The 16,336-nt window shown below is 59.4% G+C and overlaps 2 protein-coding genes across 2 annotated transcripts; one reads left to right on the top strand and one right to left on the bottom strand.

Annotated features, from left to right (window-relative positions):
- The first annotated feature begins 247 nt into the window (after positions 1 to 247).
- On the top strand, positions 248 to 2,741 carry LOC103284661 (5-hydroxyisourate hydrolase-like). The gene is made up of 4 exons (XM_028143362.2): positions 248 to 413; positions 764 to 903; positions 1,845 to 1,980; positions 2,475 to 2,741. Exons 1-4 carry the CDS (start codon positions 354 to 356, stop codon positions 2,562 to 2,564), a joined length of 426 nt encoding a protein of 141 aa, XP_027999163.2. The 5' UTR covers positions 248 to 353; the 3' UTR covers positions 2,565 to 2,741.
- Positions 2,742 to 2,795: 54 nt separating this feature from the next.
- Positions 2,796 to 16,294, bottom strand: GAS8 (growth arrest specific 8). The gene is made up of 11 exons (XM_054711030.1): positions 16,236 to 16,294; positions 14,682 to 14,759; positions 12,899 to 13,096; positions 12,415 to 12,621; positions 10,632 to 10,686; positions 9,838 to 10,043; positions 9,171 to 9,338; positions 8,755 to 8,841; positions 6,438 to 6,647; positions 4,308 to 4,373; positions 2,796 to 3,139 (listed from the first exon to the last, which is right to left on the bottom strand). Exons 1-11 carry the CDS (start codon positions 16,236 to 16,238, stop codon positions 2,990 to 2,992), a joined length of 1,428 nt encoding a protein of 475 aa, XP_054567005.1. The 5' UTR covers positions 16,239 to 16,294; the 3' UTR covers positions 2,796 to 2,989.
- Between the last annotated feature and the right edge of the window lie 42 nt (positions 16,295 to 16,336).

Below are 16,336 nucleotides of genomic sequence, written 5' to 3'. Positions count from 1 at the left end.
CCACCCTCCCACCTCCACCCGCCTCCCGCCCCGCCCCGCCCCGTCCCTCCCGTTCCGTTCCCTCGATCGCCGCCCATCCCGGCAGGTCCCAGCGATTTCACTTCCGGTGGGAGTCGCCTCTGCAGCCCGCAGGTCTGTGCGCCCCAGTGGCCCGCCCGGGCCCCTCCCGAGCCAAGTCCCTGGGGCCATACTGGTGGCACCGAGATGGACCTCCCCCCACAAACCACCCCATTGGGTTAGACACTCGGGTCCGGTCCAGGGAGGTGACAACAGGACAGGGGCGGCCGGGGAGGCGCCCTCAGGTGGAGGCGGGCGCGGGTGACCTCAGCTCGCGCCCTTTCCCTCTGCCGGGCATGAGCTCGGCGTCTGCCCCACGGCTGCGCGCGCTCCAGCGACACCTGGGCTCCCGGGAGGTAGGGCGGGGTTCGGTCCCGTTGGCCGGGGCTCCGGGCTGGAAGCCGGGACCGCTGAGCTGGGAGCACCGGGAGCGGCCTGGCTTCCGCACCAGCACTGACCAGCGGGGAGGGTGCACGCGGCAATGGTGGGGGGAGGGGAGGGTCCCAGTGGGGATGGACGGGGAGGGGGGGGATAGGTCCGCGTGGTTGATGACCTGCACCTCAGTGTGTCCACACCACAGCCTCTGTCATCCGCACCCCAGGGACATTTTGGGACTCTCCGTCCCCCAGGGCTGTTTGCTCCAAGTGTTGCCTCCTTGGGGCTGGTGTGGACACCAGGCTTGTCCCGTCCCTCTCTCCTGGCCCAGGGCAGAGGCATGGAGCCAGCCCGCAGCCCGCTGACCACACACGTGCTGGACACTGCCTCAGGGCTCCCAGCCCAGGGCCTCTGCCTCCGTCTGTCGAGGCTCGAGGACCACGGCCAGCAGTGGACAGAACTGAGGAGAAGGTAGGTTTGGGGTAGCACTGCGTCCAGAGCCCCTCCCTCAGCACAGGGCCCCCCACGGCCCCTGCCAACTCCTGAAGCCTTTCCCGTCAGGTCAGGGGTCAGAGGTCAGGGGTCGGCTCAGCTGGTGAAGGCCTGAGGAGGAACGGGAAGGCTTCCCCTCAGCACACAGCACTTTCTCTTCCTTTATTCTCACTGCACCTAGTGACCCTCAGACAGAGGCAGGGACAGCTGTGCTCTTCGTGGCCCTGGCTTCTGCCCCACGCTCAGCTCTGCTGGGGAGGCCCAGGCTGGCATTTTGGCACTTGGTGGCCCTGTGAGCAGGGGGCAGGCTCTTCCGGAGGCGGCAGTGGGGAGCTGGGCCCCAAAAGTTCAGGGCCTGAGGGTGTGGAGCGTGTCCCTCACAAAGGCCGCGGGCCCAGGTCCCACCTGAAGATCAGCTGTGGTCTTGGAAGAGCACGTGGAGTCCCCTGGGGGGCCACAGGGACCCATTCCCAACTCCCCAAAGTGCAGGGGAGCGGTGCTCTCTGTGACCACAGTGCCAGCTCACTTGCCTGCACAGCTGGGGTCATGGGGCACTGGGGCGCTCGGTGCACCTGGAACAGGAACTGACCCCGAAAGCCACACACGATGTACTACACGACTCGTCCAGGTTATAACACAATAGGAAGAGTATCATCCACCTTGCATTTTTTCAGTTTATGAATAAGCACACTCATAGATGGAGAGTACCTGGGAAAACATAGGTCAAATAAAGGGATGATTGCTCCTGGGGTAGAGTGTGGGAGGTTTTCCCTTTCCTGCTTCTCTGTGCTGCACAACAGCTGTTCCAGAGCCCCGGGCACTAGTCTCTCCCAAGTCAGGCTGCAGGGGTGTCTGAGGCTGCGAGGTGTGGAGACCCAGAGAGCCAGGCAGGGGTGCACCTCATCCTCTCTCCCCCACAGCTACACCGACCCCGATGGCCGCTGCCCTGGGCTCCTGCTGCCAGGCCAGATGAAGGCGGGCACCTACAAGCTGACCTTCGACACCGAGGGTTACTGGAAGAAAAGGGGGCAGGACAGCTTCTACCCATATGTGGAGGTGAGGGCACAGGCTGGCATGGAGTGGAGGTCTGTGATTCACCGTGACTCCAAGGTCCTGCAGTAGGCAGTGCCCCTCCCCCCTCTCCCAGGGCACTGGCAGGCAGTGAGTTCACCTGTTTTGAACTCCCAGGAGAAAGGTGTCCCTGCCCTGGCCCTGGGTCAGGCTGTGGGGGGCAGGGTCGAGGGTGACTCAGCCCCTGGGGACACAGGTGTTGAACAAGCCCCGTCCAACTCACTGGGCCTCACCTTGCTGCCCCCCTTCACCTGACCCTATTTCAGGGCGGCCCCTTGGGAAGCCCGGCAGGCCCAGGGGCCCTCAAGCCAAGAGCTTTATCTGGAGCGGATTCAGCCTTGTCAACAGCCCTAGTTTCCAGTTCGGCATCGGGCGCTGGCTGGTCTGGGGCTCCTGGGAGCCAGCCCTCGGCCCACAGTCCGGGCTTCTGCCTGGAAGCACGGGGGACAGTGCTCCCTCCTGGTGCCTTCTGTTCTCAGGTCGTTTTCACCATCACCAACGAGACCCACAAGTTCCACGTCCCCCTGCTGCTGAGCCCGTGGTCCTACACCACCTACCGAGGGAGCTGACCACCAGCTGGTCCCAGAGCACCAACGCCCTCACTGTGGCCTGAGCCTCCCCCAGCCCTCCACGGGGGCTCCATGCTCCTCGTGGGGCCTCAGTCCCACTTCCTGGGCGACGTTCCGGCCCCCAAGTCCTAGTGGCTCTGTGACTTGGGCATCAATAAAGTCGCTGTGGCACCTGCAGGCTGCCGCGGTCACTGGCAGAGCCGTGCTGGCGCTGCCCGGCATGAGGTGTGTGTACGGGGGCGGGGTGGCAGCTGGGAGGGAAACAGACTGGCCGTGGCCCTGGCGCTGCTTCTGCCCCAGTCGTGCACCAGGACACGCAGCAAACATGAAAGCCTTCATTTGCTGACCCAACAAATCAAAAAAACACACCTGCTGTCCGTGGGTGTAAAAGGGGGTGTCAGGCAGGGAGCAGTCCTGGGTGGGGGCTATGTTGGGGTGCTCACAAGTCCCGCAGGGCCCTGGCCCAGGGTCTGCCCAATCATGGCCGTCTCCAGGGGCTTGAAGCCCACGTTGTCCAGAGGGATCCCGAAGGCCAGGAGCTTCGCCTCGTAGGTGCGCAGCAGGTCGCTGTGGGCCTGGGGAGACAGCGCAGGTCATGTCGGAGGGCCCAGGAGCCCAGCAAGGGCAATGCCCGCCCTTAGCACACTCAGCTCTCTGGAGGGTGGGAAGGAGGGACCACAAAGACGACTGATGGGGAGCACAGGGGACCCCCACGTCCCAGAAGAGCTCAGGTATGGGCAACAGTGCTGCCAGGGGCAGGGACATGGCTCTGTCCCCTCCGGAAAACAGGCGTCTGTAAAAGGGTGAACGTCGTCGGTGGCTGGAGGGTCTGCAGAGGTGATGCCTGAGAAATGCCTGGAGCGTAGCCTGACTCAGAACAAAAACTCCAGAGGCCACATTGTCCTCACACCCGTGCTGGAACTCGGGTCAAGAGTTAGAGGGGGAACTGAGTGGAGCTCCAGAGGGAAGTGGGGGGCTGGGCCTGGCTCTCGCCATTCGCGGGGTACAGGCCTCCTGACAACTTGTGCAGATCCTCCCAAGAGCTGCACAGGCCAGCAGCTGGCACCGACTGTGGGTGCACACATACCAGGGCGCCGGGGCATCCAGGGGAGGGTCCGGATGGGCAGGCGAGGCGGGGAGGGGCCAGGGAAGGCCCCGCACACAGACGCCTTCATCTGAGGCTGCACAGCCCGGGGCTCGCCCGTAACAAGCACAGAAAACAGAACTGTGGGCACGTCTGAGGCCCCGTGAGGTGGCTGCTGCTGGTAGATGCGTGCTCAGGCAGCTATGTGTCTGCATCACCACAGGCAAAGCCCAGACAGCTGTGGGGAATGCCAGAGCGGGGGCGGGGGGGGGGGGGGGCCGCTGGGTGCAGGGCCCAGGCCGCTGGGACTCATGGGACAGACAGTGCGAGGGGGCAGGTGTCAAAGAGGCCTCAGCGCCAATGCGCATTTTCGGCACAGAAATGGCAGGCAGCTCTCATCAGACTCACAAAGGAGTCTGAAAGGTTAGACCTGAACTGCTCCCTGCTTGGAGGTGCAGACTCCCATCGCCCCAGAGGCCAGGTCAGGTGGGAGAGTGAGGGTCAGGGCGGGAGGCGGGAAGAGCTGCTGGAAGAGACCAGCCCTCCTTTTCCCAGAGGCAGGCAGGGCTGCCCTAAGCCACAGGCAGCGGGACCCTCAGGCTAAGGTGGGAATCAGGGTCCTGGGTGAGGGCGTGCACTAAGGCAGGCGGGGCTCCTACCTTGCAGACCCGGGCCAGCTCGTACTGTAGGTCCTTGATGGTGCTGTTCTTGGACTCCAGAACGTCCTGAGGAGAGAAATGCAGGCCTGAGCTGGAGACCTGTCTTTGGACCGAGACAGACTGAGCGGCCGTGGGTCTGGCGTCTGGGGCTCTAACGCTGACCCCAGATGTCCAGGGAATAGTGGCCTGGCCCCATCCATGTGTGTCCACACGGGGAGCAGGCCGTGCGGAAAGGTCCCCCAGGAAGAAAGGGAGACGGCACCTGCCTCTGTGCGGAGATGGGTGCTGAGAAGTGAGAGGCGCAGGCCTGGTGGGTTCCAACCAGGAAAGCCACGGGCTCACCCACACCCACCCTGGCCACTGGTGCAGCTGCAGTGACCCTATCACACCAGGGTGGTCCGCAGGGACAGAGGCACCAAGTCAGAGAGGAGCTGCCCACCAGACAAGCCCCTCCCATGTGCCTGCACTGCCCCAGCCCCGCCCCAAGCCTGTCCCAGGTGACCCGGGTCCCACAGGCACCGTGGCCCCCTGAGCCAGGATGCAGGAACGACCTCACCTTGGCTTCCCCAGCCCCTCCTCAATCGTGACAAGTCCATCCTGCTCAGCCTTCCCTGCAGGTCCCTGTGGGCGCTCAGATCCAGCCTGTCCTACCCAGAACCTTCCCCAGTCCTCCCCAGTCCCAAACTCAGGGAGACAGCTGACAGCTTCAGAATCCCCCCGCCCAGGTGGCAGCACCGTGCCAGCTGCAGGCCGCAGGGGCAGCTGGGTGGGAGGAGCGGCTGCAATGCTTCACATACAGATGTGGTGACTGACAGGCTCGTCCTCTGGGCGTGAGCCAAAGGGGTTCGTGTTCACCTGAACTGCTGACGGGACTCCCTGGTCGGAGCACTGGCCTGCACACCGAAGGGTCTCGGGCTCGGGTCCCAGTCAGAGCACATACCCAGGTTGTGAGTTCGACCCCTGGCCCTGGTCGGGGTGTGTGCAGGAGGCAACCAATCGATGTGTCTCTCTCACATGGATGTTTCTCTCTCTCTGACTCTCCCCCTCCCTTCCACTCACTCTAAAAATCAATAGAAAAATATCCTCGGGTGAGGATTAACAAAAATTAAAAAATACATTAAAAATCAATAATATTTTTTCAATGCTGCCTATGCTACTCCTCAGAATAAAACACACCTGCACCCAGATGGTGAGGAGGCCTTAAGCCGATACCCCAGACCTCTTTCTCCATGAAGACCCCGCCCAGCCCGGAGGGATCTGTTTCTGGGACAGGCCTCTGGAAGGAGACATGCAGGCCAGCTGCACACCGGATCTGTCTCCCAGGTCCCCACGGCCTGGCAGGAGCAGGCTGCCCAGTTGGCTGGGATCTGAGCATCGGTCACACTCCCCTGGCAGCACCAAGACCCCTTATCTCACATCACCAGTTCTGTTCGTGACGCCCCCCATCCCCAAAATCATGTCGGGGAGCAGAGGAACAAGGCCCACCTCCGGGTGAGAGGACCTACAGGTGCTGCGGGAGGCAGGAGCGATCACTCCCCTGACGCCTCAGCTGACCTGCTGGCCCGAGGACACGGCACCGAGGTCTCACCTGCCTTGAGTACTGCTGCACCCCGTGCCCGGGGCAATCCCAGCACAGAGGGGGCCATGAATAACTGGATTCAAGTCAACAAATGCTCCGGCCTCTGCCCAGATGTAGCTCCCTCTGGGAAGCCCTCCCAGCACCCACCAAAGAGGCTCACCCCTGCCTAACTGCCCAGGGGGGGGGCACAGCTTAGCGGCTTCCCTGGGAGTACAGGGGACTCAGCTGTCCCCCAGGCCTATGTCTGGGTCGGCTGCCAGATGCCCAAGGAGCTCAGGCCCACAAGTTCCAGAACAGTTGAGACCTAGAGCCTGACAGGCTAAGCTGAACCCATCCTAAGAAGTAGTGGCAGCGAGCTGAGTTCTGAGTGAGAGAGAGTGGGGAGCCCCTCCCCAGGGCTGACCGAGGTTGTTAACTGGGATGATGGAGGCTGCACATGCTTGGGGTCTCAACATGAGACAAGTGACCCCAGCCAGAGCCCTGCAGGCCACCTGCCGGGGCAGGGGCATGGGCGCCGCCCAGCTGCCTCCCGGAGCCCATTTGGCACTGACCTCCAGCTTGCGGGACACCAGGGACAGGGTTGCAGGGTCCAGGTTGGAGGCTGCCAGCACCTCGTTGAGCTGCAGCTCCTTCTTCTCCATGGCGGCGCTGAGGGCCTGCAGCTTGCGCTCCAGGAGCAGGTTCTTGAAGCCGGTCTTCTGCTGCACCTCCAGGATGGCCGCCGTGAACTTGCTGTAGAGCTCGTCCCGCTCCCGCTGCACCTGAAGGGACGCCTCCGCTGGGCCATCTCGCTGGCAAGAAGCCCTCCCACTTCTGCCCCTGGGCCAGGCACACCTTCCACTGGGCGTCTACACCGTGTCCTCCCACAGCCAGGGGAGCCTGTGCCGTCTACACCGCGTCCACCCACAGCCAGGGGAGCCTGTGCCGTCTACACCGTGTCCACCCACAGCCAGGGGAGCCTGTGCCGTGTCCACCCACAGCCAGGGAGCCTGTGCCGTCTACACCGTGTCCTCCCACAGCCAGGGGAGCCCGTGCCGTCTACACCGTGTCCACCCACAGCAGGGGAGCCGGTGCCGTCTACGCCGTGTCCTCCCACAGCCGGGGGAGCCCGTGCCGTCTACACCGTGTCCTCCCACAGCCAGGGGAGCCTGTGCCGTGTCCACCCACAGCCAGGGGAGCCTGTGCCGTCTACACCGTGTCCACCCACAGCCAGGGGAGCCCGTGCCGTGTCCTCCCACACCAGGGGAGCCTGTGCCGTGTCCACCCACAGCCAGGGGAGCCTGTGCCGTCTACACCGCGTCCACCCACAGCCAGGGGAGCCTGTGCCGTCTACACCGTGTCCACCCACAGCCAGGGGAGCCTGTGCCGTCTACACCGTGTCCACCCACAGCAGGGGAGCCTGTGCCGTGTCCACCCACAGCCAGGGAGCCTGTGCCGTCTACACCGTGTCCTCCCACAGCCAGGGGAGCCCGTGCCGTGTCCACCCACAGCCAGGGGAGCCTGTGCCGTCTACACCGTGTCCACCCACAGCCAGGGGAGCCTGTGCCGTCTACACCGTGTCCACCCACAGCCAGGGGAGCCTGTGCCGTCTACACCGTGTCCACCCACAGCAGGGGAGCCTGTGCCATCTATACCGCGTCCACCCACAGCCAGGGGAGCCTGTGCCGTCTACACCGTGTCCTCCCACAGCCAGGGGAGCCCGTGCCGTCTACACCGCGTCCACCCACAGCCAGGGGAGCCTGTGCCGTCTACACCGTGTCCACCCACAGCCAGGGGAGCCTGTGCCGTCTACACCGTGTCCACCCACAGCCAGGGGAGCCTGTGCCGTCTACACCTAACCCCTCTTGCCTCAGGCTACCCGTAGCCTGCAGGCCCCTCTGAGCGCCTTTGAGGGTATCGATCTGACGCACTCATGGGATTCCTGCACGTCAGTGGGAGGAACCTGGCCCACGGCGTGCCCTGCTCTGGCCCATGGCACACCCTGCGCTGGCCACGGAGCACCCTGCAGTAACAAACAGGGCGCAGGTGGCAATGCTCTGCCCTGGGCAGGCCCCGGACACTGCAAGGAGGACCTCTCAGGCTCGCTGGAAATCCAAGAAAAGCACATTCAATAGGACATTCTCCACCAATTACACATCAGCAGAGTTTGGAATTCACGAGAGCTGGTGCAGCAGGAAGTGGCCCATTGGGCACTTTGGGTGAGATCAACACTAGAACAGCCCTCTGGGCAGACTCTATCTGAAATCTGAATGCAAACCTCTGGCCCAGTAATTCCACCACCAGGAACTGACTTCCCTAAGGAGGCTCCCACAGGTGCACAGATGAGCTGACACTAGAGGACGAGCAGGCGTCCCTCAGGCACCAGCTGCTCTCGCCTGGGGAGCACTCGCCTGGGGAGCACTCGCCTGGGGAGCACGGGCGACACCACAAGGAGCTGCTATGCAGGTGCAATCTGCAAGCCGCAGGACAGACCTGCGAGATGGAAGGTGCTGCGCCTAAGGCAGGAAGTCCCACCCACACTGGACACACAGGAGGAGCTGGGAGGAGACTCGGAAGCTGTTAACACTTGTGAGGATCAGCGCTGAGCAGCCGGGGAACCCTCTTATTCTTACTTAGACTCAGGCCTCCATGGCTTCTTCCCACTGTGCACATAATAATTTCTACTAGATTCATGTATGTAGAGGAAAAGGATGCTGGCTGGAGGGTGGGCCTGAGGGGCCAGGTGGGCAAACTGCTCCCCACCAGGGATCTGCTGTGTGAGACCTGGGCCTTCCACAGAACGTGCCACGGGCTTCCTCGAGAGCCGGTAGGAGGAGCAGGCGACAGGACCTCCTGGAACCAGTCTTAGCTGGGCTGCTGGCTGCTCACCTGGATAAACCGCTGCTCCAGCACCTCGTGCTCCCACTGCAGGCTTTTGAGCTCTTTCTCGGTGACTTTCAAGCGTGCCTTTGTGCCCTGCAGAGAGGAGGGGTGGGCGCAGAAGGCACTCAGGGTTCAGGCACGCACACATGGAGGCTCCTGGAGATGGCGAGGCCAGGAATAATCTCCAGGAAGAACTGGCTCAAAGACACAGTGGCTCATCCCCACCACGGTGGATGTGGGCACCGACTCTACACCCCCCCCCACTCCTCACCCCCGTCTCCACTCACAGAAAATGGAGATTCAGACGCCCTCCCGCCCTAAGGGCCAAGCCCTGCACAGGCCCCAGGAGGCATTTTACGGATGTCCCTTCTCTCCTGAGCCCAGAGGAGCCAAGGAGGGAGGGGAATGCGGGTGACACTCACAACCAGGATCTGCTTGTCCCTTTCGTGGTCACCCAGTTTCTTCTGCATCTCGCTCATCTCCTCCCGGGCCTTCTGCAGCGGCTCCGCCAGGCGCCGGTTCTGCGCAGACACCTCCAGCATCTCCTTCTCCAGGTGCTCCTCCTTCTTCCGCATGTCTTCCATCTGCTCCTGTGGGCACAGGCGTGTGCAGGAGGGCTCAGCGGGCAGCGCCAGGGCTGCGAGATCACCTGCCACAGGCAAGTCCTGCCGCTGTGGGCACGCAGGCCAACGAGACCTGTTTTATGGAGACACACACACCTACTCTGAATGTCCTGGGAACGAGGTTTTCATGAGATTACGCTTTGTTCAGTACGCCGTGAAGGGCTTTCCGCAGTGTGGAAACCCCGTCCCTGCCAGCACGTGGGGGCAATGACACCTGCCCATGCCGCTATGCTAGGCTCCGACCACAGTCCTGCCTGAGCCTTTACTCTCAGAACGGACACTGTCCTACTCATTCTCCTACCCGACATTAGGGCAACAGCCTGTGTTCAGCTACAGGTATAGAGGGTTACATTCCCTGTGAATTTCAATCAAGAACAGTGAAGGGCATCATCAGGAACACTGTCATAAGGGATATTGCGTCTGGTGGGCGAAGAGCTGCGGGTGGACCCGGCGTGGCGCCCGGCACCTTGAGGGAGTTGATGAGGGCCAGGTTGTTGAGGGTGATGTCGTTGTAGTAGTTCTTCATGTCCGTGAAAGCCTCCTCGTGCCGCTGCATCAGCGTGCTGATCTGGCCGTTCTTCCTCTCCTCCACTTCGTGGATCTCGGTCTTTCTCCGCAGGTCGAGCTCATCCCTGAGCATCTTCATCTTCTTGTCATACTTGGCCTCGATCTCTGAAAGGCAGCGGCGCGCACAGCAGCTGAGCAGAGAGCAGCCAGCTGTGCCGATGCCGCGCACGCCCATCGGCCAGGGAGCAGGGTGGTTTCAGTGGGCTTTCCTGCTGAGGCTCAGAGGGCACGTGGGGCACACCCCACGCCTGCTGTCCTTTGCCCGTGGCAGTCATTGCTACTCCACCCCTGCAGGGCTCCCAACAGCTAAGCGTCAGCCCATCCCGTGGTCACTAGCCATGACCCCTGTGGCCATCCGGTCACCACACAGGGCTTTGTTACTAAAACTAGACAGACCGCCTCAGGCCAGGAGCCCTGGGAAAGACTAAGAACACTGCCCACGAGACTGAATGACCACCCCTGCTCCCGGCCACCAATCTCTGCCAGGAGCGGGGAAGTGGGTGGTGACCACAGCCTCCCCCAGCTGACATAGACAACACTGGGTTCTGGGGTGCTGAGGTCCATCAGCCTTAAACGACCAGACTCTCCTCGCATATCTGGGCTGTGCTGACCTGGTCTACCAGCCCCGTGAAGGGAAGCCCTGGAGAGGAGTCACTTTCTGACCGGATGGCACGCAGGAAGTGAGACACTGACCTCGCACTTGCCTCTCAAAGTCGTTCCGCAGCTTGGTGATCTCCTCAGTGTGTTTCTGCAAAGGTGGAAGCAGGCAGTTACGAGATGACAGAGAATCCGCTCGGCAAACCCTCTGCTGTTCTGGCGGGTGCCTCTGCTCCCAGCGCACAGACCACATCCAGAACAACATGGTTTTGGTAACTTCCCATTTCAAACTCACTTGGCTGAAGCCAGCTCTGAGCTTGAGAAAATGTTAACAGAGATTCTAAGGACTGACAGCAGCCGGCGGCCCCTTGCTGGCCTGCCTGCGGGATGGAGCCATGGCCACGTCTTCCAGACCTGCAGGCTCCACTAGGGCCTCCTCACACCTCTAGCTGTGGCTCAGAGCAACAGTAAGAATTATTTCAGTACATGGCTATTATATACAATTCTGAATATAAAATGGTAATTATTTTTATACAAAAGGGAACTCTGACCACATAACTGATCTTTATACAGGCCTTGGGTCAGCAGACAGCCTCACGTCACTGAATTCATTGGAAACCAGCCTACTGTGTGCCTATGTCAGGAGAGATCACACCATTCCTTTTTATTTAGTTACTAAATCCTCACTCCAGGGTATTTTTTCCCCATTGATTTTTAGGGAGAGTGGAAGGGACGGGGAGAGACAGAGAGAAACATCGATGTGAGAGAGACACATTGACTGGTTGCCTCTAGCATGGCCGGGGATCGATCCTGCAACCGAGGTACATACCCTTGAGCCGGAATCAAACCCTCGACCCTTCAGTCTGCAGGTCGATACTCTAACTATTGAGCCAAACTGGCTGGGGCCATTCTCGGGGGTCCAACACGTTCACACCCTCGGACTGGGCTGCAAACTCTGCAGCTTCAGTGTTTTCCAGGTCCGGTGGAGCCTGGCTCCCTTCACATGAGACGAATGTGCTGACAAAGGCTTCTCAACCTGCAGCCAGGAAGAACCTTCGAAACCCAAAGTCAGACGCACTCTCTCTCTGCCCAAACCCCCCACAGGCCTCTGACGCCGCCAGGGTCAAGCCTGGGCCTCCCATGGTTTCTGAGGCTGACGAGCTATGACCTACTTGCTCCTCTGGCCTTCATGCTGGCTCATCCCCTATCTCTTCTCCTGGCCTGGTCCCCACAGCCTGGATCAGACCTTACTGCCTTTACCCAAATGTCACCTTCTCAGTGAGCCATTCCCAGAACTCCATGAAGAAAAATGCAACCCACTCTCGTTCCCACTGCCCCGCTCACTCTGTCCTTCCTTATAGCCTAGGGATGTGCTGTGCGGATCTGACACATTATTTTGCCTTCTCTGCTCTGTGTAGTTTCTCCTTTGCAGACTACGTGCCACACGTGGAAAGGCATTTTACAGTCCTCCCCAGAGATCAGAACGGGGCCTGGCATCTTCCGGGCACCCCCACCAGCCTCCCTCAGAATGGACCAAAACCTCTCAAAAGTCAGCCAGGTGCTCAGGAGCCCAGCTGTATGACAAGCTGCCGTGGTGCCTGTGGACTGGGCTGCTGGACACGTCAACGGCTGTGTGTTTCCACATGCACCTGACGTGCAGCCTGGGAGAGCAGCTGGGGGTCAGGCGTCAGAAGCAGAGGAACCCTGACAGGTTTTACTCATGTCAGTTTGTTGCTCAAGTCTGAGACAGAATTCTGTACTTGACACCAAAGTAGATCTGCTTAGCTGCATGCTTTTAAAAGAATATTTCAGTTAATTGCCAAATGCAGGAGTTTTTAAACAAAAATGTGAATTCCCAGCCGCCAACGGCTGTACCCACCAGGCGCAGGTTCTTCACCACCACCTCGTTCGCCAGCTCCTGCTCCTTGAGCTCCACCTTCAGTGCCCGCATGTCCTTGCGCAGCGTGCCCTCCTGTGTGCGGTGCTCCTTCTGGGCCAGCTTCATGGCCACGGTGCCCTCAGCCTTCATCTCCGTCAGGTTGTTCTGATGCTCGTACAGCAGGTGCTTCACCTTCTGCTTGTAGACCTGTGGGCGGGAGAACTACCAATTGCTCACCAGCACACACACACACACCTGCACAGGCATGCTCTCCTGCTCGCATGCAAACACATGCTCACCAACACACACTCCTGCACACCCATGTTTACCTGTATGCACATCATCTTTTATAAAAAATACCTTCAGGTTCCCAGGGTGAAGGACACAAAGGGCTGTAACCCAAAAGCAAGGAGATAAAACGCCACTCACCCGACCCAGCATCACAGCAGTGACCTCAGTGGGACAGGTGGGCGGCCCCACTCACCTTGATCTCCACCTGGTGCCGCTCCTCGGCCTCCTCCATCTCCCGGTCTTTGTTCCGCAGCTCAGCCTTCTTCTCCTCCAGCTGCCGCCGGGTGATCTCCCAGAAGGTGTGGATCTTGTCCCGCTCCAGCTGGAAGTAGTTGCGCTCCTCCCGCTCTCGGTCCAGCTCCTCGCGGATGCGGTTGATGTGCCCCTCCACCTGCAGGCCCAGCAGAGACTGAAGGACCCAGCAGGGCCCATCCACCCGAGGGGCACATGGGAGGAGAAAGGCAAGCAAGAGGGAGGGGCCACTCTCATCTAAAAATCCTCAACAGCTGAAAGCAAGGAGGCAAAACACAGTGCGTCTGACTCGGGCCTCCACAGGAGACAACATCCTCCATCATAGGCCCTTAGTGCCACTCAGAGTCTGGTCATGGTTCAATTCCAGGCCAAGGCACATGCCCCAGGTTGCAGGCTCAATCCCAGGGTGGACGTGCAGGAGGCAGCCAATTGATGATTCTCTCTCATCAATGATGTTTCTATCTCTCTCTCCCTTCCTCTCTGAAATCAATAAAAGTATATATTAAAAAATTAGAAAATAGACAGCCCCAGAGTTGGATGCACAGGCTGTTCAGGGGCCTGTCTGCAGCTGCCTGGCTCTCACTGCCACCTGGACCCCGGGCCCTGGGCCCTGGCACCGGCCGCTGCCGAGGTGTCCAGGCCACTGCAGACCCACCACTGCAGGTCAGTGCTGTCTCCACAGGGACCGGAAGTACACAGGGAGGTAAGAAACAGCTCAATTGTTGGGGCGATGCAGTGTGCAGCCAGTGACCTCTCCAGAACACAGACTGGACGCCACCACCCTCTGCTTCAACTGGTTTCCCTGCACGGACAGTTCTCAATGTCATCACCGGGTTCTGAAGCTGTGACGACAAATGAGTGTGAGGAGACCAATGTTACCGCTGGCTAAGTGACACAAGAGCTAAGTTCCTCTGGCGTCTCATCCACGTTGTAACGATACGTTATTTAAGGACCTGCTGTAAAACAAAGCCACTCTTACCATCAAGGGCCCTTGCTCAACATCCAACTTCGGCTCATATGACTCTGTTAGTCTGCTTTGTATTTATTTTTTATCTTAAAACTATCCAAAGGCAGTAAGGGTGCTGACAGCAACACCAGTTGAAATAGAGCCCGCAGGTCCGTGGCAGATCACACAGGCAGTCCCGTCGTCAGAACACGGAGGCTGGAGTGGGCACCAGTTTACTCTCGTGATTTGCCATGTGCTGTAGTTTCCAGGAGCCTTTTAATTAAAATTGTGATTATACAATTACGTCATCTAGCCCCTGCCTTCATCAAGAAGGACACGTGGATTAAAATAATTCCTCATGTTTCATGGTAAATACACAAGAACACTATAATGCATGCACTATGTAAACAGCTCCGTAGCATCAGATGAATGAAGGGGTAAAACTGAAAGGGAATACAAAAAAATGAAAAATGGCTTTTATACCAGAAAAAAAACATTTCCTTCCAAATTCTTACCACCCTATAAAAAAGTTCTTCAGTGCTGTGCCTGCGAGCTTTGGAGCTGATGGGGATTATGGAGATGGGGAAGGATATGCTGGTTCAAACACAACTGCAGGAGCCAGAATGGGGGAGGTGAGCACAGAGTAGAGGGCAGGATGGGGGTGCACTGGTCTGACAGAGGTCCATGCAGACAAACAGCCAGAGAGATGAGGTGGAACAGCACCCACCCACCCACTCCACCCCAGGACTGGACCAATGCCCAGGGCCAGCCTGCTCACCTGCTCCTTGGTCATGTCCTCCGGAGCAAGCCCGTCAACAATCGGGGTTCCCTTGCCCTTCCCTTTCTTTTTGGGTGCCTGTGGTTAAAAAAGAGAGGCTTGGTTAAGGAAGGGAGGCTTTGGGCAATGGCTTCCCTTTCAGGCTGGCTCGGATCCCCTCCTGGTCATTTGGGAGGCGAGTACCTGCCTGGAACCTCCCTCTCCTGCTCACTGTCTTGTGCCCACCCCCCGGCAGCACATCACTCTACCCTGAGCTCCCACCCTTAACCACACGCACATTCTCTGCCGACACCTTTGGAGCAGCAAGAAGGAGAAAACTTCCTTTTCAGGAGAGAACATTTTTTTTCCCTCAGAAAGGAAGGGAAGGGAACTGGGCCAAATCCCCTCCTTAATACACGGCCGAGGCTGCCTTGGTGTGGATGCAAAATGTACTTGACCTCGAAAGGGAGAACCCCAATCAATACCAGTGTCAGATGTTACTTTGTTGGCTATAATGTCTGGTAACCACCACAGAGAAACAGGCAAGAAACTTTCGATCTGTGTTGGCAGAAATGCCTCGATGGCAATGATCAGGATGATAATATGAGGCTGTCTCTGTGCAAAATACGAAGCTCCTTCGGAGACCCTGGTGTGGGGAACCACAGCGGACAGCACCCACCCACCCTGGGGGCTCTACGTGGTTCACCACGCGCAACTGCTCAGCCGTCACGCCCCCTTTTACCAACTTTGACCAGATGAGAGACACTGAATTTCCAAATCCTGATCCTCTGCCCTCACTTCTCTCAACTGTCTGTGGCCCATGTTTGTGTGTGTCTACATGTGTCTGTAACATTTTTTGTGTCTATATCTCTCTGTAACATTTTCATGATTACAAACAAAATTATGTGGAAGTCTTATAAACATAGAGAAACAAAAAGAATATCCTATCCCTCAAGCTAGTCATCAGTAGAAGTATTTTGGTGGCCTTCACCCAGTTGATATTCAAACACCCATCCACTGAAACCTTCCCTCCTAATGTACTATTTAATCCCTCTTCTCCAAGAAGCCCACCCGCCAGAGGTCCCTCACCCGCAGCTTCTGGGACATTCACAGCCAAAGGCTCCCCACGGAGACATCCTCTCCACCAGCTACCTGCCCCATGCATCTGCCTGGAACCTGAGTTACTGACAACTCCTCTCTGGGGTGGGGTGGCGGTGGGGGACAGCTGACGGCCCTGTCACATGAGAGAGACAGATGAGGTCTGACTGCTCTCAGCCTCTGCTGTTCTGCACGGCAGGCCCTGCCTGGGCGCCCATGGCACTGGACATTCTGCCCAGGACCCCTTGCTGTAGAGAGACCTGCAACCGCCCTGGCACGCCCTAGGTTCTCCATCCCGGAGACTAGAGGTCCTAAGTTATGCCCTGCACCCCATTGTCCTGTATGGGGACACGTGTGCCCCAGGCCCCTGGGAGATCCCAAGGCTAGGACGGGCTGAGCCTTCCAGTCCAGGTAGGGCATCCCTCGGGTCTCGGCGCGCAGGGCCAGCTCCCGGGGCCGGCTCCGCGTCGTCCTCACCATGGCTCCAGGCGTCCGGACCCGCAGCGACCCACCGCGACCCGCAGACAAAAGCTCCCACTCCGCAGAGGCTGCGCTGTCTCCCAGCAACCGCTGGGCGG

This window comes from Eptesicus fuscus, chromosome 21, assembly GCF_027574615.1.
Source record: "Eptesicus fuscus isolate TK198812 chromosome 21, DD_ASM_mEF_20220401, whole genome shotgun sequence".
NCBI classification, from domain to species: domain Eukaryota; kingdom Metazoa; phylum Chordata; class Mammalia; order Chiroptera; family Vespertilionidae; genus Eptesicus; species Eptesicus fuscus.
This window is presented reverse-complemented; position numbering and strand designations above follow the sequence as displayed.

Coding starts and splice junctions, on each gene's coding strand:
- LOC103284661 (XM_028143362.2), top strand. CDS start 354: ATGAGCTCGGCGTCTGCCCCACGGCTGCGCGCGCTCCAGCGACACCTG. Junction 414..763: donor GACACCTGGGCTCCCGGGAG/GTAGGGCGGGGT, acceptor CTCCTGGCCCAG/GGCAGAGGCATGGAGCCAGC. Junction 904..1,844: donor TGGACAGAACTGAGGAGAAG/GTAGGTTTGGGG, acceptor TCTCCCCCACAG/CTACACCGACCCCGATGGCC.
- GAS8 (XM_054711030.1), bottom strand. Junction 4,374..6,437: donor TGGTGTCCCGCAAGCTGGAG/GTCAGTGCCAAA, acceptor TTCTCTCCTCAG/GACGTTCTGGAGTCCAAGAA. Junction 3,140..4,307: donor AGCTGGCCCGGGTCTGCAAG/GTAGGAGCCCCG, acceptor CTGTCTCCCCAG/GCCCACAGCGACCTGCTGCG.